This window comes from Periplaneta americana, chromosome 17 (genome assembly GCF_040183065.1).
Source record: "Periplaneta americana isolate PAMFEO1 chromosome 17, P.americana_PAMFEO1_priV1, whole genome shotgun sequence".
NCBI lineage: Eukaryota > Metazoa > Arthropoda > Insecta > Blattodea > Blattidae > Periplaneta > Periplaneta americana.
The window spans coordinates 21,911,884-21,937,656 of NC_091133.1; the positions used below are offsets into that span (position 1 = coordinate 21,911,884).

The following is a 25,773-nucleotide window of genomic DNA, read 5'->3' on the forward strand; positions in this document are numbered from 1 at the left end:
TTTAAGCCAAGACATTGGCTATAAAAACATCCTATAAAAAACAATGAAAAGCAAACTGAAAAAACTTTTTAGTTTCTAAAAAATTCCACAGGCCCTGGATTTGTGGTGTCTGCAATTTCCTGCAACATATTGCCGCTGTGAAATGTACACTGAGCACTGGACATGTGGGATTTCTGCACCACTTGAAGGAACTATGTATGAATATTACAACCATAAGGAAAACTCAATTTGAGAAAAATTGTGGCATGTGGGGTTTCTGCAATTCATAATTCAAATATTTTGCACTGGAAGCAATTGCTGAATATTTTTCACCTACAGTAATTTTAAACCTAAGTATTTCACCCTCCATCCTTAGTGGAAAGCATGAGGAGAATACAAATTTTTTCACTTTCAATGTTCAATAGAAACAATTCAAGTACAGACACCTGGCTATAAGAGGTTTTCTATTTACAGTTAAAATCCACGAGTTCATGCATTTTTATTTATAATAAACTTGTTCTTCTGCAAAGTAAAAACAGGCCAGGTTCTACTTTAGAACTGATTTTGTTCCTTGTTTCCCCCTTTCTTTGTTTTTCTGATGCTCTGAATTTTAACATAACATTGTTAAAATGATAATGTTTCTTTGTTTCTGATCATACCTGTTGGCCTAGCTTAGAGGAAAGAAAAAAATTAATAAATTAAGCCATACTTACTAGAGACCGTTTCTTAGAAATTTCAGAATATTGTTTATTCATGATCAAAAAGTAAAGAAATAAAGCTATTGACTGAGGTGTAGAAGTTTGCATATATATAAAATGTACATTCTTCTGGTAATTACAATTTATGAAATAAGAGATGTTATCTTTGCTAATGTGAGCAGTATTGAGATAAAACAGTTTACATACAATGATTTACACAGCCATAACTGAAAAACGAATTTAAACTCATTTGCCTGTTCAGTTAAATGGGATGCAGTTCCCATTGCAAATACTGTATTTGAATTCACTTCCGAGATACCGGTAAATGTATTATCAAAACAAAATATTCTGTTTATAAATTAAACTTGCAAGAGAAGATTAAAATTTTCAGTGCCACAATACGGTATATGTACATATAGTTTCAAAAGATACAAACAACAGCTGATAGTTTCACACTAGTGAAAGAAATGTACGGTTGCATTTCAGATGAGAATCTTGCTTTGAGTCATTCATGAGACAAACTGCTGTCATAACTTACTGACTCATCTATGCGAATTACAAACGAATTGGACAAGGATAATTAATTGTTGTTATTGCTGTTTTCTAATGCCAGGCATTTGACAATAAGTCATTTGACTTATCATGGTCAGCCACTGAAGCAGAGATTTTGAGGTGTTTCGAATCCATTACTTGGTTTGAGTTGCACAATGGGCAGTTAGGGGACTGATATATTCCAATTCTATGCAGGCGTTTGGCCAAACAGTCATGGCCTGTTGCCAATCTAAATGCAGCTACAGACGATTTTCGTGGTAAATCGGGAATTAACTGGATTATGACGCAGAGAATTCCATTTTTTCCCTTGAGATTGTGTTATCAAATTTTGTTTGTTGTAGTCTAAGTATGTAAATTTAATAAATCTTTTCACAGAGTAATACGTAGATTTAGTAACAGGTCTGTAAGTAGCAGTGCTGCCCTTCTTTGCTAAAGCATTCTCGTTACCCAGGATTCCACAATGGGATGGTATCCATTCGAATACAATTCTTTTATTGAGTGTTATTAATTGAGAAAGCATTTTAGTTATTTCTGCTGTTTGAGATGAAGTTGTGCGTCTAGAGGCTATTGATAGAATAGCTGCTTTGGAGTCTGACAATATAACTGCATGCTTAAATTTAATTAATTACTTCAATTGACATCCACACTGTATGTTTAAATTAATAAGATAATAAGCTAGTAAATGTAGAATACGCATATGCCTATACGAAAATAAAAATTACTGAAATCTACTGCACTGATGTAAAACCCTGGGTATAAAGGACGAAAATTCTGGCAATAAATAGAGAGGAATGGAAAATGCTCCTGAGGATGGACAGGGCTCACATCGGGCTGTAGAGCCAGGAATGATAATGATGTACTGCACTGAAGAATCAGTTCATGAGTTCACTGTCTACAATGCAAGCATTAAATGTGAAGTCGCACATCAACACATACGGTAATGTGTTTAATTGCATTCATTATGATTTTACAAAATAATAATGATGGTGATTGAGGTGGAGTGGAGGTGATGATGATGATGATGATGATGATGATGATGATGATACTAAAAGTATATGTCTACAGAATGAAAATGCCAGTCAACAAACCTGTTACCTACTATTGACAACCATTATACAATACAACAATATTGATACCGGTACCAATACCACAATCACTCCCTCCTCTAGTTAATGTTGCTGATTCAAAAACATCCTAGAAATTGTTTACGTAGCCAAGGAGGTAGAGTAGTTTTTTATTTTCCCTGATGGGACGAGCATTTACCCTATGGTGACATTGAGCTTCTTGACTCTATCCTAGGACCTTGCAGTTCACACAGCTCTAGTGTATCCCTCCTATCTTCAATTCCTGGCTCATATGTGTGCCTCAGTTTGTTGTGGCTAATTTGTTGCTGGTTCTAACTCTTGAAGTTCAACTTCTCGGGCTAAACAATCATCAACTTCAGGCGATTCTTGGGCTAGACAATCACCTGTGGTAGCGAGCTGCCGAGTGCAGACAGTAGTCTCTCATCTATCAGCCAATCTAACACATGCGTGACCTGGATTTGCTTCTACTGGATCGTACTTGTTCGTGGAAACATTTTTCTTCATTAAGACAGGCCCAGGTTTGGTTAAACACATGAGCACAGAGACACCGCTGCATGATCTCCGTGGGTGAGAAAACATTCTCTCATGTAGTGTTTCATTTGTTGAAGTACATAGTAATAAACGAATAGAATGAAAGACCATCTGCAGTACTTCCTTACATTGTTCAATCTTCATATTATTTGCTGTAAGAGCTAACTGGACTGTTTTCTAAACAACTCCATTGTATCTTTCGACCTGTCCATGCCCTTGAGAATTGTGGAGTGTTGTCCTGCTTCTCTTTGTGACATCAAAAACAATCTTAGCTCCTGTGATATGAAATTCCTCTGTCAGAGTGAATGTAGGCTGGCCAAAAACAGCAAAATCCTTCTTAAGTTTTTTTATGATAAATTTGGACATGGTAGGCTGTAGCAAACAGAAACCTAGAGTACTCATCCACTATTGCAGCGTTTTTAAATCTTTCTCAACATGTGACGCACTAAAGATGTAATTTAAAAACCTGCAGCATACACATGTAATCTAAACCAGTGGTTCCCAGCAATAGGGTGTTAGAAAAATATGTGTTTACTGCATGTTGCCTTGTGCCACGTTCGCTCAATATTGATTCTTGTAGACTCACTTTTTTACTATTCTTTTACTTTTATTTTACCAATTTACTACGACAACCTTTACTATTTTCAGGGGCGTATTTTGCGGACTACCGGGGCTACCGGCGGTAGCCCAAGGACATTACAAAAGAAAAACTTTATAATATAACATAATGTAATAATTTTGTATTATTAGTTTTACCATAGTAATTAAAATTAAAGTAATTGTTAGATTTATATGCGCTCTCTGCTCTCGAAAAGAAACAAGTTGTCAAGGCGGCATCACTGAGAAACCGCTTGCTACGTGAGGTAGCCTGTGACCGTTCCGCTCACGCTGTCCTTCGCACAACTGCCCATCCCCCGCTCCCTACTGTTTCTATCGTGCAGTGTAGGCGTGTGAGTTGCCGCTCTCGTGATCGGTTTCTTCGCAGGCATGAAGCAACAATACGCCTAGTACGCTAGCTCTGAATGTGATTGTGTTCTTGCAGTGCATTATTTTAAATCTGTGATTTGTTCGAGTGTCTAAGAGTTATATTAATTGTGAATTATTAAGTTTTTAATTTCCCAATTAAGTGATATTGTGAAAAATATGGCAGAACAAGTTTCTGGAGAGGTTTGTGTTGAAAATGACTGTGTAATAGAAGGTTTATTAAAAATGCCTTTTAACCGTCGTACATAACAACGAGAAAGTTGAAATTGTGAAAATGGAAAGACCAACTCCTGAGTTAAATTTGTCCATGGACGTAAAAGAAAAACAGCGTGAGTACACATGCCATTTCACTTCAACATCATATGATAAGTGGAATTGGTTGTGTGGTAGTTCTAAACTGTCTAAACTATTTTGCTGGCCATGTTTGTTATTTAGCCGCGAAACTAATGTGTGGTCAAAAGAGGGGTTTTCTAATATGAACTCCCTTCGAACGGCAGTCCTAGAATACGACAAATCAAAAGCTCATATTTGTAGTAGCATGAACTTTGCAAACTTTGGAAAGACAAGAATTGATTTACAGCTAGATAAGCAAAAAGCTCTACACATCAACCAACACAATGCTCTTGTGAAAAAAAAATCGGGAGATTTTACTGCGTCTTATTAACGCAGTCTGCTTTCTAGGAAAACAAGAATTGGCTTTTCGGGGTCATAACGAGAGTGTGGAATCAGACAATATAGGAAATTATATTGAATATTTAAGTTCCTTAAGAGAATTTGACCATTTACTGGCCAATAATCTTGAGAGTTCAACAGTATTTCGTGGTACTTCTCCCGCAATTCAGAATGACTTAATATTTGCTATAAGTGGGGTTATGATAAAGAACATAAAACCTTTTGTGGCCATTGTTGTTGATGAAACAAGTTACTGCTCTAATCAGAGTCAATTGTCCACTGTTTTAAGATACGTCGACAGTACTGCCAATGTTCAAGAACGGTTTATAGGATTCACAAATGTCAGTTCGGACAAAACTGCTGCTGCTTTGTTTCAGCATGTGGAAGGTGTTACAGCAGACTACAATGTCGGCAATAAGTTAATTGCACAGACATACGATGGTGCTTCAGTTATGGCGGGAAATATTAATGGCTTGAAAACAAAAGTTCAAGAAAAGTATCCTCAAGCACTATTTGTCCATTGTTACAGCCATGTTCTCAATTTAGTTTTGCAACAAACTACTTCATCCATTCCAGAATGCCGCATTTTTTTCAAAACACTGTCTGGTTTAGCTGCATTTTTCTCATCATCTCCTAAAAGATCAGAAAACTCAAGGAATTTATGAACAAGAAACTCCCAAAAGTAGCACCAACTACATTGAATTTTACATCTCGGCTTGTAAATACAGTAAAGGAATACAGAGAAAAACGGACTGCTTTCTTTAAAAATATCATTTGTAATGACTCTGAAGAAAACTGGGATGATGCTGTAATTGTGCAGGCTCAAGGATATTTGAATTTTTTCACACAGTTTCAGAATATATTTCTTCTTGAAGTCTATGCTAGAGTGTTCGCACATACAGATGTGCTCTACAATATTCTTCAGACAAAAAGTCTAGACATAGCATACTACTTGCAAGAGGTATCAAAGTTAAAAAAGTACTATATCCGAGTTCAGACGTAGTGGGTTTCCGTCCATATGGAGTAATATGGAAAATGAAAATTCTTCAGCCAATACAATGGAACCACCATTAAAGCGAAGAAAAGGAGATGATGAATTGAAATACAGGCAGCTGTACTACAGCATACTAGATCATATGCACATGGAAATTACTGACAGATTTTCTGATTATGGAAAGCTTCAGTTCACACATCTTCTAGATTCTCAAAAATGTTCTGCTTATAGAGAAAACTTCCCGAATGAGGCACTAAACAAATTATTTCAGTCCTATAACAGTCACTTTGATCAAATACGTTTGAAAAATGAATTAAGCGTAATATATTCAGCAGAAGTCTTTGATTTTTCGAACAAACCTATCCATGAAATATTATCTGCCATATATGAAAACCAGCTGAACCAAGTTATTCCTGAAGTCCTTAAATTGGCAACATTAATTGTGACAATACCAGCTACGTCAGCATCGGTAGAAAGAACATTTTCTGCGTTGAAGAGAATAAAATCCTACTGTAGATCAACTCATACACAAGAACGTTTATCCGACTTGGCACTGATGTCCATTGAAAAGTCATTTCTACAGAAACTTTGCAAGTGGCCCAACTGTAATTTCAATGACGAAGTCATCAACGTATTTTCGTCCCAATCAAAACGTCTGGAATTCACATAAATATGTAAGGAATTTTATTATAGGGATTTAAAAATATATTTTGTGTAACAATAGGGTCAGTGGTAGCCCAAACCCTTTAACCAGTATACGCCACTGCTTTCTTGCGGCACACTAGTGGATCATTCACGGCACACCAGTTGAAAATGGCTGCACTATTGTGTGCAGATATTGCTTCTTTGAAAATGATGGAAGTGTTCCTTTGAAATATATATTTAGCCTTTCAAATGGTGCTGTGGTTTAGGTTAATTTTCCTTCGTTCTTGATGAAGCAGGGTTTAATTTCATTACAGACTGGAAAAGCATGTGTAGTATTCTTTACTTCCTCTATGAAGAAGGGAAGTTCTTTGTATGTACCCAATGATATAATCGGGTAACTCCAGGGTGGCAAAGTGTGTTATGGACATTAGCAAGATTTATCCCCTCACCAGTCATCCCTACTGTTCTTGACAATGTGTCTGAAGTTGCATTCTTATTGCCAGGACGATAAATTATTATTCATTCTTAATTTTGCTAGAATGATTCTGATTAAACATAAAAGATATAGAATGCTGGTCTGTAAAAATCTCCAAGTGTCCGCCTATGAAATAATGGCGCCAGTGGCATAGAGATTCGACTATCATGAAAGTTTCTTTTCCTATCGACGAATTTTTCTGTTCTGACTTTCTCAAAATTATTGACTTAGTGTAGCACTAATCGCAAAGTCAGAAACATCAGTTTCAACCCTAAAGGGTAGGCCTATATCATCCTCTATTGCAGGCAGAGTGGCATTGGTTATGTCTTGTTTCAGAACATGTTGTTATTGTTGTTCAAATGTCTAGACGTTTAGCAAGAAAGCCATTAGTCTTCTTGCACTCTTTTCCTAGGGTTTTAAATTTTCCTAAATGTTGTAAGTTCATGGGTTCGTTTGAATTGCAAAACACACAAAAGGGAGAGTTAAGTATTCGAATGCTGTGCAGATGTTCTGTCGGACAGCCAGTAATTAATCGGTAGATTGCAACTGCAGATTTTCGTGGTAATTGAGGAACAATTCCTGGATTATATATAAGAATTTTCACTTCTTGCCATCAGCATTGTTTTTACAGTTTTGTATGTACATTGATTGAAATTTTTTCTTGATTAGCAGTTTTACAGAATGGTAGAATAAATTTTGTTAAGTTTTTGTAGGATTTCTGTGACTTTCTTAGCCAAAAAGACTCTGGATTTTTCCCAATCAAACCACAATGTGATGGGTTCCACTGAAACCCAAGGTTTCGTTTTAATTTTCTTAGATGGTATAACATTTTTCTGCATTCGTATATTTGTTGTGATTTTGATGAGTAAAGTCTAGCAATAGCTAATGTAGCTGCTTGAGAATCTGACAGTAGAGAGTTTTCGCACCCTTGTTGCCCGCTATATGGCTAATGATATGTTGACGTCAGTAGTGACGTGTTTGGTGACGTATGTTCACGTTCGTAAAACTTCAGAAAGCATGGTAAGGAATTGGTGATTGTATTCCTTTAATGAAAGGCTCTATTATACTATATTTCCTGCTCTGTTCAAGATTTATCATGCTGTAGCTCCTATGATAGTCAATCACGTTGTAAATTTTTTAATTAATAGCTCAATGTATAAGGAAAGCATAGAAAAAAAAATTCGAAATGAAAATCTTTCTTGAAAAGTGAGAAAAAAAATACTAAGTCCGCGTCTCAAAGCTCAACTTTATACTAGACACTAGTGACTAGCAGTTAGCTTACTAGTAAACTACACACTAGAGAACTTTGAACATATATGCTTGAATCACGAACTATTTATTTTTCTTAAAACTACGACTTCACGACACAGTATGGATTAAGAAGGCAATATCCTAATTCAGTTTCATTACGAGTTCTATGAAAAAGATACAGGCCTAAAATACCTACAACATTTGAAAAATGGAAAGAAGATAATGGAGTACCAATGTCAGTGTTGAAGGTTAGCGTATTGCTCTACATATTTCTACTTCCAAAGCATCTTCAGATTTCATAGCTCCAATTGCTGATGAAGCATTCATGTTTGTTCAGTGTACAAGTCATCAATCAAGCAAGCATTTCGTTTATTAGCTACTACGGACTTCATTGCTATGCACTATGTAACTTTGGATCATGACTTCTGAAGTCACATTCGGCTTTTTAGTCAACTATCTAGTTCATTTGAGCTCTAAATATAGCTTTGGGACACGGCCTAACTTCGATGTGATCTGTTCAGAATAGACTTTACACCTCCAAAAATTGTAAGCAGCAAACAATTTATTTTTCATGTTAGCTAGGGGTTCAAAGAGAGAGAAATGTTTAGAAAGAATGGAAATTACTTTTGAAAGTGGTTGCTACTCAAAATCTTGACTGGTTTCCGAGTTACAGCTCAACCTTTTGTCTGTTGGAAATTCAACGAAAAATTCTTTCCTGAGCCTTCTTGTACTTCGGCCTGAATAATTTATCCATCTTGAGCTGTTCTAAGTAGATGAATATCGTCCACAGTTGTAAATCTCAAACAAGATACCATGTTTTAACACTGAAGTAGGCCTATGGTAAACTTCGTTCATTTCCATGTATTCTGCCTAGAGATAGCGAGTCCGCTATTGAAATAACGTGAAGTGAATGACTCTGATTGGCTCTTTCATCAATGACATTAACATAGCATTAACCGTTTAGCATAACAGTATGATGCAAAACTCTCTAGTATAATCGCATTCTGAAATCTGTTTAGTCTATATAGAAGATTCGTTAAGGACATATGAATTGTGCTTATCGCTATCAAAATTTGTGGTATTGTATTAGGTTCCAGATTGGTATGAAATGAGAAAAGTGAACAAGTTCCTCCTGCTCCTGCTGTTATTTCTATTTCATTTGACTTGAGGAAGCCATCTGTATATACAGGGTGATTCGCGAGGATTACTGTCCCTTACGAACTTATTTCCGAAGAAATTCTGAGCAAAAAATGTCATATAAACATTTGACCTAGCCTAATCTCAATATTTTCAATGTTACATTAATTTGAAGTTGTTAGTAAAATACCTTTTTTCTTCAGTTTTACGGTACGAGTAAAAAATATCACAAATAGAGAATGAACTATTCAGAAGTGTCATTTCTTTAATTGGCTATTGTTCCGAAGCTAAAAATGTGTTGTTAATTACTTTGTACAGATTTTATTTTTCAATTGTTAACTAAAAATGACATCATTTCTACGCACTTACCACAAAAATTGTTACAAATCATACGACTTTAGGAACTTAATTTTTTACAGTTTAATTGTGCATCCTAATGTACAGTCTAATCTTAAAGACTTTACAAGAGTGGCGTGATTTGTAACAATTGTTGTGATACATGCGTAAGAAAATGTAATGTTGTAGTTAAGAATCTAAAAAAAAAGTCTGTACGAAGCAACTATGGAATTCACAACACATTTTAGCTTCAGTATACTAGCTAATTAAAGAAATGATACTCGTGAATAGTTCATTCTTTATCTGTAATATTCTTTTACCCTAAAAACTCAAGAATAATGGTATTTTACAAAAAACTTCCAATTAGTGTAATTTTGAAAATATTGAGATTAGGACAAATGTTTATGTGACATTTTTTGCTCAGAATGTCTTCGGAAATAAGTTCCGTAAGGGGCAGTAAATCCTTGTGAAGCATTCTGTATATGAAGCCTTTATTAAGAGGGTATCTTGTTTCGATAGTTTCTAAGACTGAAAGTTTCATTTTCTCAATATTTGTTTCTGATTTTTTTTTTTAATTTATTCTTCCAGCAGTTGTAAACAGTAATCTATTTGGAATATTTGAAGGGGTTTCTCTTTTTGTAATAAATATTCTTTTGCAAGTAGAATCTGTAGTTTTTCTTTAATACCTTCTATAATGTATATAAAACTTCTTTGTGTTTTAGTTTGTTTTCAAATCTCAAATTCTTCCAGTTGTTATTTGGTAGTCTTATTAATTTCTCATATTGAATTAATGCTTGTTCTTGCAATTCTTCTTGAATATTTATACTTTGAGTTAAGATTTGTATGGCAATGATTGGTGTTGTTTTAACAGCTCCTTTATCAATCTGAGGGCTAGATTTTGTTGTTAGTTAAGTCTTTCCAAGTTGCAGTTAGATGCTGTGATTAGGGTTTCTCCACAATATTTGCTTTTTTATTCCAATGGCAGAAATTTAACTACATGTTATTAATCAGACAGCTCCTGGCTTCCCACTAGCAGCTACTAGCACTGTCTTTCTTCAATGCAGGACATCATATCAGGTAGTTCTTGTCCATTACTTAACAAATTGTGGATAGGGGGCTTGGTTTAATGCTGATGTGATACAGATGGTGAGGAAGACTGTCATGGCTGGTTGTTTGACGAAATTCTGCTACTGCTACACTTCTTGGGGATTCAGGGAGTTTTCTTCTGGTTTCCTTCCATTCCTTATCTGAAGTTCTTGTCGAAAGTTGGCTTTCAGAGAGTTCGATATGGACTTGTGGATGAGTTTCTTTGCAGAGTGATCTATTAGTTACTTGTAGAATTTGGGAACTTTTTTTTTCTTTTGCTGGAACATCAGCTATCTTATTCCCTTTTATTCCACTGTGTCCTGGAATCAACTGAAGGGTGATGCACTTTTTCCTGGACTACAGCTGTTTGTATAGTGCTTTACATTCTACGACATCAGATGACTATTTTATACCATAACTGGTTTGATTTTTTCTGGACAATCTTTTCTGCAGTGAAAAAGGTCTCTTGCTTTGTTCGTGACATATTCTATATGTGACTTCCATGTTAGCTTGTCATCAAAAATGATGTCAAGATACTTGGTTTCATTTTAATTTGTTAATTGAATATTATTAAAATTGAGTGTTATATTTATGTTTTTTTGCGAGAGTGAAGAGTTGATTGTTTTTTCGACATTTTTCACCGATTCCTTATGATTATTTCTGAATTTTTTAGAAAAGGTCTATTTTGTAATATCAGACTCAGATTCAAGTTCTTCTTCTTCCTTCTTCTTCAGCTCTTTTCTAATATTGATGAAATTGAACCCATATTTTTTAAGGCTGCCTCTGTCTTATCAACGACTGTGTTCACACCTTCAAGTGAATCTTTATTTTGCCTTTCTCACTCGAAATATTATCTTACCAAATACACCATTTCACACGTTCGTCCACGAATTGGAGCACATTTTTTCATTTTTGAAACTCTGTCTCCCTCTTTTCAATATTCATTCCTCTTACGATTTTGTCCAGATTGCCATATTTTTGTGGCACCGGTAACAATAAGTAATGTAGCTATGTAACCTACAAATTAAGACTAATTAGAATGAAACTATAATAATTTATTGAGGTTAACCAAAAATAAACTGAAATTGTAATATAAATTACAAACTTGACACTTCAACAATATAATGACAGCTGAAAGAAGGGTTATGTGGCAAAGCCATCTTTACTTCCTATGTGGTAACAGAAAAGTGAGTGACGAATCCAGTTCTTCAGGGCTGAGAGGTCTGGAGAGCAGGTGAATAGGAGTTCAAAACTATATGTTACGGAGTTGTCACAAGTTGTTGTTTTTTTAGTTGTGGCAGGTATAGCAAGGACTGGAATATTTGTTTATCACTCAATAGTCGAAACACGATTGACAGCAGTATAGTTCTTATAAATAAAATTTTCTGATAACTCTGCAACTCTTTAAAACATTTGTTAAAAAGTACTACCTCTTCTGCCACGCTACGGAAGTCCTTGTCATATTTGAGCAGGCCTTGGTGGAATGTGTCCATCTCCTCTGCACTCCACCGGTCACTCTCAGTATATTCATAGGCAAGTAATGGATGGCCAGGTGGCAGAGTTGGTGTTGGTTGCATAAGCTTTAACATTGCTTCCTGAAATTATGAACATAAATATGAAGAAAATTAGTACAATATAATATGAAAATGACTATAAAAGTGAGATAAAAAGTTTACATCAAACAGTTGACCAGAATCTGAAATAACAAATGTGTTATTAATATCCCTCTGAGATATAAGACTTTGACTTAAAATTCAGCAGAAAAAATGTAACTTAAAATAAAATCAATTTAATCAGATCTGAAGCTGAAGTCTCTTGCATGAATTATGATGAAATGGTACAATAAATTGTGTAAGCTTATCTGTGTTTAGGATTACCAACTATTTCTTGTCGTCAGAAATTAAACACTTTAATCTGCGAAGTACATACATAGCTCTAGCCAATTTTGAGCAAAGCTTGTTAATGTATGTGTCCCAGCATAATTTGTTATCTATGTATATTCCCAATAGTTTAAGGGATCTTAAATCCTCGTTATCTTGTTTAAGACTAAATATATTTTTTTCTGTCTTCAGTGAATTTACAACATATTTTATATCTAAATTTCTAATTAGTCAATTATCTGTATTAGCACTCTTGTCTAACAATTTACTAAAAAAATTCCTTTTATAACTTTTATAACTAATAAGTTGCCAAACTAATATATAAAGTCACTTGCAGCTCTAAATTATAATGAATTTTTGTTACTATTAAATTCTTAATAAGAAAGATAGAAATTATACTAATACCAGTGACTGGCATTTTATTTGTGTAAAAAATGTGGACGAAACCAAGGAAAAAAAAAATGGGAGAAGGGACATAGTAATGAAATAAGATAAAATATGAATGCTTTCGGACTTAAACATTGATTTCATACAAAGTGTCCATTTAATTTCAGAGAAGATAACCATTTATGGGAATAATGTTGTATACCTATTCATTTCCCAGCTCTGTTTAAAAAGCAAAATGTTGCCAAATTTACGTGATTTTACTTTCCGCAGGTATTATTATAACACAAAATGTTATTTTCTAAAAATAATAGAAAATAAACGAGTCTTACAAATGCTAAACAGCAATGAAAGTATACATTTTTTTACTGAAATAGAACAATTTGGATTAATATATTTTTCTGTGAACAAATGCACAATAAAATGCACGCAAAACCTTCGACGAAAATATGTTAATATCAGTTTCTGTGCATCCTTCATCATATAACGCAGAATTCCTGCACGGAAATATCATATGTACCTCGGTACATCGCAATAATATTTTCCAGAGAAGCAAAACAACATTCACGCTTAGATTTTTTCAACTTTGAGAACAAGTCGAAGTCTGGTGGACTCATGTCAGGACTGTAGGGAGCATGAGGTAACACTTTCCATCCGTATTTGCGCAGCTTTTGTGTTACAACATTTCTGATGTGCAGGCGAGCATTGTCATGGAGAATCAGCAGCCCAGTCTCCAGCAATTGAGATCAGTTTTTGTGCATTTTTCTGCACAGATTTTGCATGAAGTTACGTTAATACACTGCTGTGACACTTGCTGCACATGGGACTCTATCTGTCATGATTATTCCTTGGTGATTATAAGCAAAGATCACCATTTGCTTCACCTTTAATTGAGGTCGTCGAAATTTTTTTTGGTCATGGAGAAGCTGAACCTCTTCACTCGTTGGACTGTGATTCAACTCCATCTCAAAGTCTCTAACCTAAGTTTCACCAATAGCGACAATTCGAAGAGACCTTCAACTTCCAATCTTTGCTTCAGCAAAGTTCCAATATCCAGGCGTTTCTACTTTTGTTCACCATTCAAGGAGTAAGGGACCCATCACACAGAAATTGTTGTCTTCTTTAAATTGTTTGTCAGAATATGGAATACTGACGTTAGTGAAATCTCTTCAGAAAGTTCTCCACATGTCACACGACAATCTTATTCAAGAGCATCTGCCACAAGTTTCTCACTTCGTTCATCTGTTGATGTTTTTGGCCTCCCAGGTCTTGGATCATTGTCTATGCTCATATGACCACCACAAAAACGACGATCCCAACGAGAAACTGTGCTATGGCCCACTGTAAACTCATCACAAACTTCACTTAGCAGTGTGGATTTCTGTGGGGTTTTTACCATATAAAAATTTCGATCTAAATGTGTGTGTGTGTGTGTGTCTAATGCTCTGGATTTAACAATGAAGTCATCATCCTTCTTGCTTCCCAATATTTTGATGGAAGGTCCACAAATGTCCTAAGAGTTTCACAATTAGCCAGGTGCTCCATCTCCATGTCCTCTTCTCTGGTGCACAGTAAGCATTTAGGTGAATTCAGTACTCCAATACGATGGAGGTGTTTACTGAGGCAATCGTGACCAGTAATCAATCTAAACATGGCCACGGCAGATTTTCGAGGTAGATCAGGAATTAGTTTTGGATCTTTGAATGATTCTTTCCATTTTGAATTTTGTTGTTTTGCCTGTTCGCTGTAACTTATTCTTTTTATGACTCGCTTTATTGATTCATATGTGAACTTGAAATTTGTTTTTAAGTTGATATAAGTTCCCTTCTTTGCTAACATATCTGCTTTCTCGTTAACGTTCAGTCCGCAGTGGGCCGGGATCCATTGGAAGACTACTTTTTTATTTAGCATTTGAATTTGTTTTACCATACAATGAATTTCTTTTACTTTTTCCATTTTAGGGGATGTTGTTGAGCTGATGGACTGGATTGCAGCTTTGGAGTCAGACAGGATGACTATGTTTTTGCACTGGTTTAGCCAAACAAATACATTTTGAAGTGATGTATAAATGGCTTCAACTTCACCATCAAAATTTGTTGTGTACTTGCCAACATTTTTATAAAGAGAAAAGTATTGGCAAGTAGCTCCTGCTCCAGCTCCTTCATTTTGATCCATAAGACATCCATCAGTGTAAATGTACAACCAGTCCTTTTGTGGATATTTTCTATTAATTGTTTGTAGGGCAATGGCTTTTGCTATTTCTGGATTTATATCTTTTTTGTTGAAGACTTCATAAAGATCAAGGCAGCAATCTACTTTGAAGTTATTAAGTGGATTATATCGAGACATCAAGTTTTCCTTTTCACTTGGTATTTCTAGAATTTGCTTAAGCTTTTCTACCTCTTGTATGTATCCATTTTGGGTCCTCAATGTAAATTTAGAATCTTTGTATTTACTCCATTTATCCCAATTTGGAAGCCTTCTTAATTTTTCATAGTTTAAAAGGGCTTGTGTTTCAAGATCTGTTACAACTGGTTTATTAGATGTGATTATTTGCATGACTTCAATTGGAGTAGTTTTGATTGCACCAGTGATGAGACGTAAAGCTTGGTTTTGAGTGCGTTCTAATATCTGTTTATTTGTGTTTGATGAGGTTATTAGTGCTTCACCACAGTACGTTAAGATAGGCTTTATGTATGTGTTGTAGGTTGTGTTGAGGGTACTCCTTGAGCTACCCCATTTCGTTGCTGCCAGTCTTTTTAGTAATTTAAAACGATTTGTTGCCTTTGTGCTGATCTGTTCAATGTGATTTCTCCATGTGAGCTTATTGTCGAAATTTATACCCAGGTATTTTGCATTTTCAGTTCTTTGTAACTTATCATCTCTATAGTTCAGATTTATTTTCACTGGTTTCTTTCTTAATGAGAAGAGTTGAAAGTTTGTTTTTTTCTGTGTTCACTGACATCATATTATTTGAACACCAGGTTTCAAGTGCCACTAACGATCTAAATGTACGACCTTTGATCTTCAACAGTAACAGTACCTGAGACACGTGCAGGCTCCATTTCTAACTCTTGTTATTTAAACACAGAGTACCAGTATGCTGTGGGTGAAACAAAACACGTGATTCTTCATCAAGCTTTCAACTGCAACTGACGTAATTTTCACTGTTGCTGCGTCACTCAATCTGCAGTATTGCCAACTTGTGCATTATTTATGAAATGCCCTCGTAATATCTCACATCTGTGCATCCACAAGAGACCTACAGATTAATATACGTAAGAGTATTATTTTTTAATACTTTTGAAGTACCGTACCTATGTAAATGTGTTCCTATGCTGAACATTTTGTAAATCAAATTGTAGTAGAATAAACAATTGACTGACTCAGTCACACAGGGAACAGTCACATTTTCTAAGTTTTGAGGAAAATAGGAAAGTTGTATATATGATTTTACTTAATAAAATGGCGCATTGTATTGCCACTTTTGTAAGTAATTTATTAACAGACACTTCAAAGTAACTTAGAAAATACTTCCCATTGTGATTACTGCTATCAAGGAAATACTACACATTATTTTTATAATAAATGCAGTGCTGGAATTAAAACCTTACTTTGAAGGAAATACGGTATTATTAATATATTCTTATGTTTTAGAAATTCAGTTAATCCATAAGTTGTCCACAACTGTGGAGTAACGGTTAGCCTTCCTGACCATGAAATGAGCTGGTCCAGGTTCAAATCCTGGTCAGGGGGACAAGTTACCTGGTTGAGGTTTTTCTGAGGTTTTCCATCAATCACTTGAAGCAGAATTGCTTGGTAACTTTCGACATTGGAACTCAGACTCATTTCGCCTTCATTAGTACCATTTCATTAATCACCTTAATAATTACAGATTGACCAGGAGGACATGGCAGGTGTGGTTCCAGGATCCACCGACAGATGACATTTGCCTGTGGGAGGTGCGCATATCCAGAGAAGCCACAGAGACTTTAATAAGCAGACTACGGGTGACCAGAGGAGTGTAGCCCCCTCAAAAAGATGGCGCTTGGTGAATCATGGAATCGATGGCAGCATGAACTTCTGGTTGAAAATGCAAGAGATTCAGGCACATGAATTGCGAACAGATGTCATTGATCTGAAGAGGCTGCAGAATAACATTACAGGCAGGTGGAGAAACGGTCTCCAGTCAGAACTGGATGCTGTGACTGCATTGATACGATGGCATCATGCAGTGAATTATGTGTTTGAAGAGGAATCCTAAATGGACTTCAACAATCATTTCAACATAAAGAAGTTGCACAATAAGCCTAAGGCTGTGGTACTTGGCTGCGGGCCCTCCGCTGAAGAAAAAAATTCCATTAGTTAAGTTTATATTTTAAACATGTTGATTCATTAATAGGTTTTCTACAACTGAAGGAACTAGTTAAAAAAATAAAGTTGTTTTTCACCTATCACTACATAATAATAGTACTTAATTAGCCACTAAATTGTTAGATTCTAATAATAATTCATCTTCTTGTTCTACCACAACTGGTTAAGTCCAAGGAAGACATAGGCTACTAATCTGAGGAATGTAGAGCACAATTTTCATGACGTCACGAAACAATCCATGAAACATGTGCAACCAACCTCATGTTCTTATATTTTATTACTAATAACCGAAAATAGCAATTCCCCCCCCCCCATATGTGTTAATCCTCTCTTTCATTAACCCTTTAAATGAGTAGGTAAGAACTATAATCAACGAATTTCTGAAGGGTTCATTACGAAGTCCGCCAAAAGTTTCTTAAAGTCAGTCTACTTAGATTGTATTCAAAGTGTATGAGAGAACTCACATGAATGTTTCCATGACACATATGCAGCAGATGGAGAGCATATTCTTTGTTGCGGCCTCCACCAGGTACTGCTGCGCAGCAAGCAAATTCCAGGTACATTTCAACTGCAGAAAAAACAATATATGACTGGAATTAATATAGTTCATAAAATAAGAAGTACAAAGATGCCAGTACAGTAGTTATCTATCAGTAATAATAATGAATATATATAGGCTGGAGACGGGGGTTAACTGGGTACAATTTTTTATTTAATGTCTTTGAAGACAGACAAATGAAACATTTAACAGGAAATTTACACAAGTAAAGTCAAATTCAACAGTGTTCATAAATGAGATATTAAGCATACAAGGAAATAATTTATTACAGTTGTATGAACACTTTTTGTTCATACAACTGTAATAAATTATTTCTTTGTATGTTTAATATTTAATAGGAAAGTTGTTGCATTAAATGAGGACAACCTTGAGGCATGTTCACAAAAAATATCAGCACTTACTTCATTAATAAGTCGCTTACATGATGATTCTTCCAAAAACATATTCATGTAACCAGTTAACCACAGTAGTGGGGTCAAGTGGGCCATGATAAGGGGTTAACTGGTCCAGCTTTAGAAATCACAACTTTATTTAAAAACAACTACCTCAGCTACCAAAATACAACTACCTATGATGAAAAATTTAAAATTCACGACTATAGTGATAAATTACATTAATCACTGGTCAACAAAATTTAAACTTTTGTCTGTTAAATGGGAAACAATGGGTGATTCTAAATGACTTTTTTGTGCTGATTTCAAATCTTTTTACAGAACTTTTCCATCATCCAGGGTTTTAGAGTAATCACATGAAAAACATTTTTCGTATCTATACATTTTAGTATTGCGATATCTTAGCTGAAATTACATTTATTGACCTAAAATGTATGTGAAGCATATTTTCGGCTGTACTTTGCTTGAGGAACATCTCTTTTCAGTATCCAACAATAGTCTGCCAACATATTTGGACACCATTTACCATGGTAGTGCCTTTCCATTTACACGATGTTCTGGTGGAAACACTCCCGTGTTCGTCGCTCACAGCCCTAGGTTTTCAGGAAAGAAATCGAGATGGGATGCAGAAAGTGTATTTTTAAGACATATTACATCCCATGATCTTGTAGTTCTCAATCATCTCACTGAAAGTTCTCTATAGTTCCCAGAACTGAAGTTTCCTAAAAAGTTGTTTCTTGCATATTTAATTGGTTTTAAAATTGCGTATCTTTCATCAGTTCCTTTATTTGAGATCAACAAATATTCCTTCTTTTAATTTAGCTTCACTGATTCTTGGGAACTTATTTTTCAGGAAGAGAGATGCACTGCCATCACGATCCATTGCTTTCTCAAAATTCTTAATCAAGCCTAGTTTGATATGCAGTGGAAGCGATAAGATTTTTTCAGAACTTACAAATGGTTGGTGAAGAACATTATCTTGTCCTGGATTAAAATGATTCTCTCTTTGGCCAGTTCTTTTTTATATATTGATTACTTTTGACTCTGCTATCCAACTTGCAGAAGTATAGCCAAGCTGTAACCCAAGTAAGATAGCTATTACTTTCAAATCCCCACATATCTGCCAATAAAAATTGTCACACTTGATAGTGGTTAGTAAGAGCTTCATATTCTCATTATTTTCCTTCATACCAACTGCATGGGCTAAAGGAATGGATGGATATTTGTTTCCATTATAACGCTCCTTTCGAACTGTTTTCGAGGAATCTGTGAACAAACGCCAATCCTCAGGTTTATGCTCAACACCCAGTGACTCGAACAAATTCTCAACATCACTACAGCAAACTAGGTCCTCCTCTTTAGAAAACAAATGCTCAAATTCCTTTTGGCGTTGGCAAAAGAAACTTACTTTGGTGTTACCTGCAGCAGCTTCTAGCCTTTCAATCTTGAGGCGAGTAATTCTGCCTTACTTTTACTTAAACCAAGAACCCGAACCAAATCATTTAAATCCTCCTGTGTTAGAAAGTGAAGTTTATTTACAGTATCATCTTCCACAAAATCTGGATCATTTTATAATTCATTCTGAACATCAGAAACACTTTCAATTACTTCAATCAATGTTATGTCATCTGGTGGAGTTGGTATGGGAAATCCTGGCCTATGAAGCAAAAGCCGAATTGCAGAAACTAAATATTGATATTTAACAGTGTCTGGACTTCGAATTTACTCCAGATATATTTGTCAAGCAGAAATAACAGTATGTCAAATGATCCTTAGTGCGCGTCATATCATAGGGACTGCAAAAGGCATATGACGGGATCCTTTTAACCAGCCAGTTAATAGTGTTACACATTTGGCATAACAGATTTCAGGGGCCCATGTCTTGTTCTGGTCTATTTTGTTGTTAAAATAACAGCCATAAGCTTTTCTAACTAGAGGAATAATATTTGGCCTCTGTCATTTTAAAGTGAGCTCACCACACACTTAACAGAAGTTGTTTCTATCTATAAGACATTTTCAAGACATGTTTCTTTTACATTATACATTTATACACTACTCCTTACAATGCACTATTAGGTTCGGTATTATATACTTCTATCATAATTCAATTTACAACGGAAGAGAGCACATGATTAGCTTCTTTCTTTAAAGAAAGCTTCTATTCATCTGGGAAATTTACCTTAAAATCACAGTTTTGTGAGGGAAATGTCATTGTTATTATTCGTGAATTCACAGGTAACAACACCAAACGTTACAAGTCAAATTGTAATGAAATATAAATGTAAAATACGCCTTCTAATCAGCTTGTTATACACCACAAATGCTAATAAACAGGAACAAATTTATTTTCAAAATTAAAAAAAAAATGGTGGGTGATGGAAAATTTCTGACTTCATTTTTGGAATCAGCAGATGTCAATACATAAGAAACACCCGAAATTATTTATTTAACAAAATCATTCTTGACCAGTATAATCATTACAGATATAATTAAAACTTGAACAGAGAAAACTGGAATCACTATTAATACTTAATAAATGTGATTTACACAATTGAATATAAGCTTAAATCATAATAAAGAGAGATCATGTTAGCAAAACGTCCACTACCTCCATGATAAGTTGGTGATAGGAATTTCAGTACAACATCACACTCTTGTAGGAATGCAATAGGCTCGGATGATTTGCTGAATTTGAATGTTCCACTGTGACGTTTAAACCACTCCACTGCAAAACCATTAGAGTTCCTCTAAACTACTTGGCCACATAGTATCTAATTGAGGCCACCAGCGTAGCTCAGTCGGCTAAGGCGCTTGCCTGTCAATCTGGAGTTGCGTTTGGGCGCGGGTTCGATTCCCGCTTGGACTGATTACATGACTGGATTTTTTCCGAGGTTTTCCACAACCATAAGCCAAATGTCAGGTAATCTATGGTGAATCCTCGGCCTCATCTCGCCAAATACCACCTCGCTATCACCAATCCCATCGAAGCTAAATAACCTCGTAGTTGATACAGCACCATTAAATAACCAAGTAAAATAAAAAAAATAAAAATAAAAAAAATATCTAATTGATGCCTTAGTTTTTCCATACACTTTCCCTATGATGACGTCATTATTTCCAATTGTGGATTTCATCATCAGACAAACTATCCAAACTAATGTCATCGTCGGACGAAGACATTGGTACAGAACCCTCGCTGCTGGTATCATCTATTTTGTCAAAGAGTTCTCTTTTTGTCACATTTAGTAGGTTTCTTCTCAACACACTTCTTTTCCTTATGTGCAGAGACTGCACCTTCAAGTTCCTTCTTGTTTGCCGTGTCAGTGAGAATGCAAGACGTTCTCTTCTTTCTTGACACACCAATTTTGCGAGGATCTGCTTTGGGGAATGGTCTGATCTCTTGAGGTGAACATTTATAAGCCTACCGTAGGAGCTGGAGATATGGAAATGTGTCCATTCTCTGATGGTCCTTGTTCCAGTCACATGATCTGGGAGACTGTGTGTTCTGTGTAGAAGTGGATGGTATTGACTCTGTCTCCTTTGATTGATTCAATGGTCGATCCGAAACAAATGAAGGTAAATAATCATTGTCTGTGAATATCTCAGAGTTGAATGGAACAATGCCAGTACACTCAAATCCACGAGTTATATTTCGTGGAGTACAAGCCATTGGGTAAGCTTTACCAAATAGTTCACAGACATCATAGATAGTGATAGGTTTTCTGGGATTGCTAGTAAACCAGTTATTACAACATGTGTTGAAATATGTCTTTAGCAGTCCAAAAACTGTCAGATCCAAAGACTGGAGTTTATGCAGTGTGGAGGAAATGTGAGCAAAATGATTCCATTTTCTTTGGCATAGTTTAATCCAGCAATACTTAAGTAGCTTTCATGATTTTCTAAGAGAATTAATTTTGGCTTCTCAATAGTCTATCGTTCATGTTCTGCAAAGTGTTTCAGAACCTCAATAAAAAGATCACTGACCATTCATCCAGACTTTGTTGCAGCTCCAGCACTGCCTAAGGGAACTCCTTTCAACATGTGTGTGTAAATGCGGACCCTCGGAAAAATAATGAATGGAGAAACAGCTTTTCCAGTGGCTCCAACAATGCAACACACAGTAACTGTCGTCCCTTTCTCTGCAAATGTAGCTTGACCTACTTGCTTCTGCCCTGTGGCAGCTATTACTTTAGGGGGCTTATGCACTGTAGAAATACAACTCTCGTCTAAGTTATAAATATCTTGTGGAGCAATTTTGTACCTGTCCAAGGCATCCTTTAAAACTGAATAAAATACAGCCACATTAGTCCTGTTAAAGCTAGTTGCACGACTCAGGCTTGTTTGTTCTGGTGTTCGTAAAGATTGGTTGTGTCGTGCCATGAAAGATCGTAGCCATTCAATCCCGGCCTTTTATTCATTTCCCAGTTCTGTTTCAAATGTTTGCTGTTTGCAACTGCAAACTCATAAGCAAGGCGACAAGCCTCTTTCATTGTAAGACCATGGTGCATGTTAGCTGAAGTTTTTAAGTAATCTTTCAATAATGTTTCTTCCTCAGGGTTGAATACCAGCAGATGTTCATTACTGGGACGGAAATTTACAGTCAAGATCAGAAGCACTCCTTCCTTTTCTGACATATCTTGTTAATATATTTTTCGGAATGCTTTCTGAATTGATAATTCACCCTTCATAACAGTTCTAACGGCTCTTTTAAAACCTCAGTCGAATAAGAGCAAAATTGTGTTGTTCTAGCCCTATTTCGTGGCATTTTAACCTGAATAAAAATAAAATAAATTTTACATGTAATTTAATGTAATTAAATATAAATTAATATCTTAAAACCTACCTATGTGAATTAACTATTAATCAATTATGTTTTAAGCCTAGATATTAATGCAATGTACATAAACGCCATAATTATAACAAAATATTTAGACCTAACTTAGAGACAAATATTACAAAGATGATTTCTTATTTCAAAATATATTGCCAGAAGTTTCTTAGAAAAATATGGGAAAGAACTGTAGTACTAAATATGGCATGTGGTTAACTGGACCATATGGTCACATAACCTCATATTCCCTCAGAAAACAAAACCATGATTCTAACGAAAATAATATTGCATCACAGTCTAGTATATAGTCACGAAGCTCAATACGTAGTAAATATGCATCCATAGATAGTTACTAACTACTAGGATCGCTAATATCGCCTCATTACAGACAATGCGAAATAGTACCGGCACAGTCTATTGTTCCTAGCACCCTCACAACTCAAGCTTCGTGACAAAAAAAAAAATATATATATATATATATATATATATATATATATATATATATATATATATATATACACACTAGACTGTGATTGCATAATTCCACGTCCATTGATATGACATTAAAGAGTGAGCTTTGGAGTGATAAACTCCAGAACATGGGTTGCACCCTTTCCCTCTTACTTCAAAATTCCAACCTTGTGCACACAAAATAAATTAATGGTACTGAAAAGTGCCTTTTCGTAAATATAATGATGCGCATTCGACAAACGCAAACAAATCTGCTCTTTTTAGTATTTTAAGACATAATTTGGTAGGTGCAATCCGTGTTCTAAAATTTTCCCCAATATTTACATTTACTCAGCTTAAATCTTTAGAGATCAAAATTGTACACACTAACATTCCAGTCAGCAGTCATAATATATACAGTGACTGTAATAATATACCGATATTACTGCCACCTAGCGAGGAACCAGTGAACAAAAATTCAAATTTTTAAGCGGTCTATTTGAATGCTATGTAGGCAATGGCCCAATTGATCCCTGTACCTAATTAACCCCCGTCTCCCCTATATACATATACACACAGTGCTTTTCTTCTGAAGAGAAAGGTGGTGGAATTGTGATCAGGGGTAGAATAATATAGGGTGATGGTTGCTGTCTATTGCTGTCTATTGCATGAGACTTCTGTCATTTTTAATCTTCTTTTCGTTTAATTTTAAAAGACTTTCAAAGACTAAGCGAAATTGAAAGAAAAAAATTATGTTAAACATATTTTTTAACATATTTCTTGATTGGATGATGAAAAATAAAAGAGAAAGATGCCAGAATGCCATTCCAATGTGTTTCTTCTGAGAAAAAGTACTAATTTAGGTTTCTGTTATGCCTTGCATACTGTATACAATCAACTGCATCTCCAGAAAAAAATCTCTTGTAAATTCAACGATTTTCACTTCCGAAATTACTGGAACTACCTCAATGCTAGCACTGAGTTACTTCTGTTCATTTCGGAAGTGAAAATCCACCACTACATTACTGGTACCTTATTACTGACAACATTAGAAAACAAAAAATCACCAGCCTTTACCCAACGTATATGCAAGGCATAATAAAAGCCTAAACTAACCTAACCTGTCGCAGATTCGTATATGCAAGGCATAAGAAAAGTTTAAAATAATCTGTCACAGATTCGTATAATGCAAGGTACATCGTGAATGTTCACTATATAGCGTGAAACTTTCGTAATGTTATCAAAGTTATGTTGGTTTAAGTGAGGAGAGAGCTCTGAACAGTTTAAGATATATAAGCAAAGAACGAGAAAGTAACTCAGCTCTAGTTTAGCCTAGATTTTAAATCATATACAATACATAACCTAAAAATGAGATTTGATGAGAGGAAGAGCACATAACGTGCATATTGTTGAGTATTTACAACTTGCTATATTCTTTTATAGAAATACACTGATTTCTGTATTTTATTATGTAGTAGCCTATCTGTCACAATGTGATTCACATAATGAACACACATAGTCATCATCAGGTGTATGGTAGCAGGTTGTCTTGCTTATTTTGTTTTGAAGTGGTAACCATGAACTGTCAAGCTTGTAAGCAAATGTCGTAGGTCTTGATTTGGTCGTGTCCATTCTCTATTCATCATAGCGTCTGCAGTAGAAGCACAGTCTACTATATACAGTCGCGAAGCTCAATATGTAGTAAAAATGCAAACATGGGTAGTTGCCCACCACTAGGATCGCTACTATCGCCTCATCATCGCAGATCTCTCGCCTAACAGATGACAAACACTTTCGTTGTGTTCTTTTGGAAAAATTAACACCTTCCTTCCATTATTGAAATATTAAATGCATAAAGTTAATTTATTATTTTAATGAAGTATATTAAATTCCACCATAAACTCGAAGATACCTGCAAGAAATAAGTTAATATAATTTTTGTTTGTGCAAAACGAACTGAAATTTACTATAATAGCTTCACTCATTCAAGATTATAGCGATAATTAACTATGAAACCAATAAATATTAATTTGCATTTCCCTTTACAACAATAATAATGGAAATATGAATTAATGGAGTAACTTACGTGTACCGGTACTTGTAGTGTAAGCTTACATAGTTAACAAAGTGGGATGAGGTTAAGCAATAATAATCACACCAGAGTTGGAAATAAAATGTGATCAATGAATTTTATTGTAACGGACTTTTTCTACGTCTGTAGTAAAGCAACAAATAAAAATAACAACAAAATTAACAGCTATGATTAAAAACATGTCCTTTGAAAAAAAAAAAGTAGGCCTAAGCAATAATAAGCCCACCAGAATTGAAAATAAAACTTGATCAATAAACTTCATTAAAATAAACTTAATTTTTCTACGTCTTTAGTAAAATAACACATAAAAATAATAACAAAATTAATAGCTACAATTAAAAATATATCCTTTGAAAAAAAGTAGACCTAACCTTTATTTCTCTGGA

At 35.1% G+C, this 25,773-nt stretch overlaps 1 protein-coding gene across 6 annotated transcripts in view; it reads right to left on the reverse strand.

Moving 5' to 3' along the window:
- LOC138692622 (zinc finger protein 541) overlaps positions 1-25,773 on the reverse strand; it is a 1,853,746-nt gene that overhangs the window by 22,547 nt on the left and 1,805,426 nt on the right. For all 6 annotated transcript variants that reach the window (XM_069815665.1, XM_069815669.1, XM_069815666.1 and 3 more), the window contains 2 exons: positions 17,528-17,631; positions 11,856-12,020 (listed from right to left, as the gene is read on the reverse strand). In XM_069815665.1, the coding sequence (XP_069671766.1) occupies positions 11,856-12,020; positions 17,528-17,631 (269 nt within the window). The remainder of the gene's footprint in view (positions 1-11,855; positions 12,021-17,527; positions 17,632-25,773) is intronic.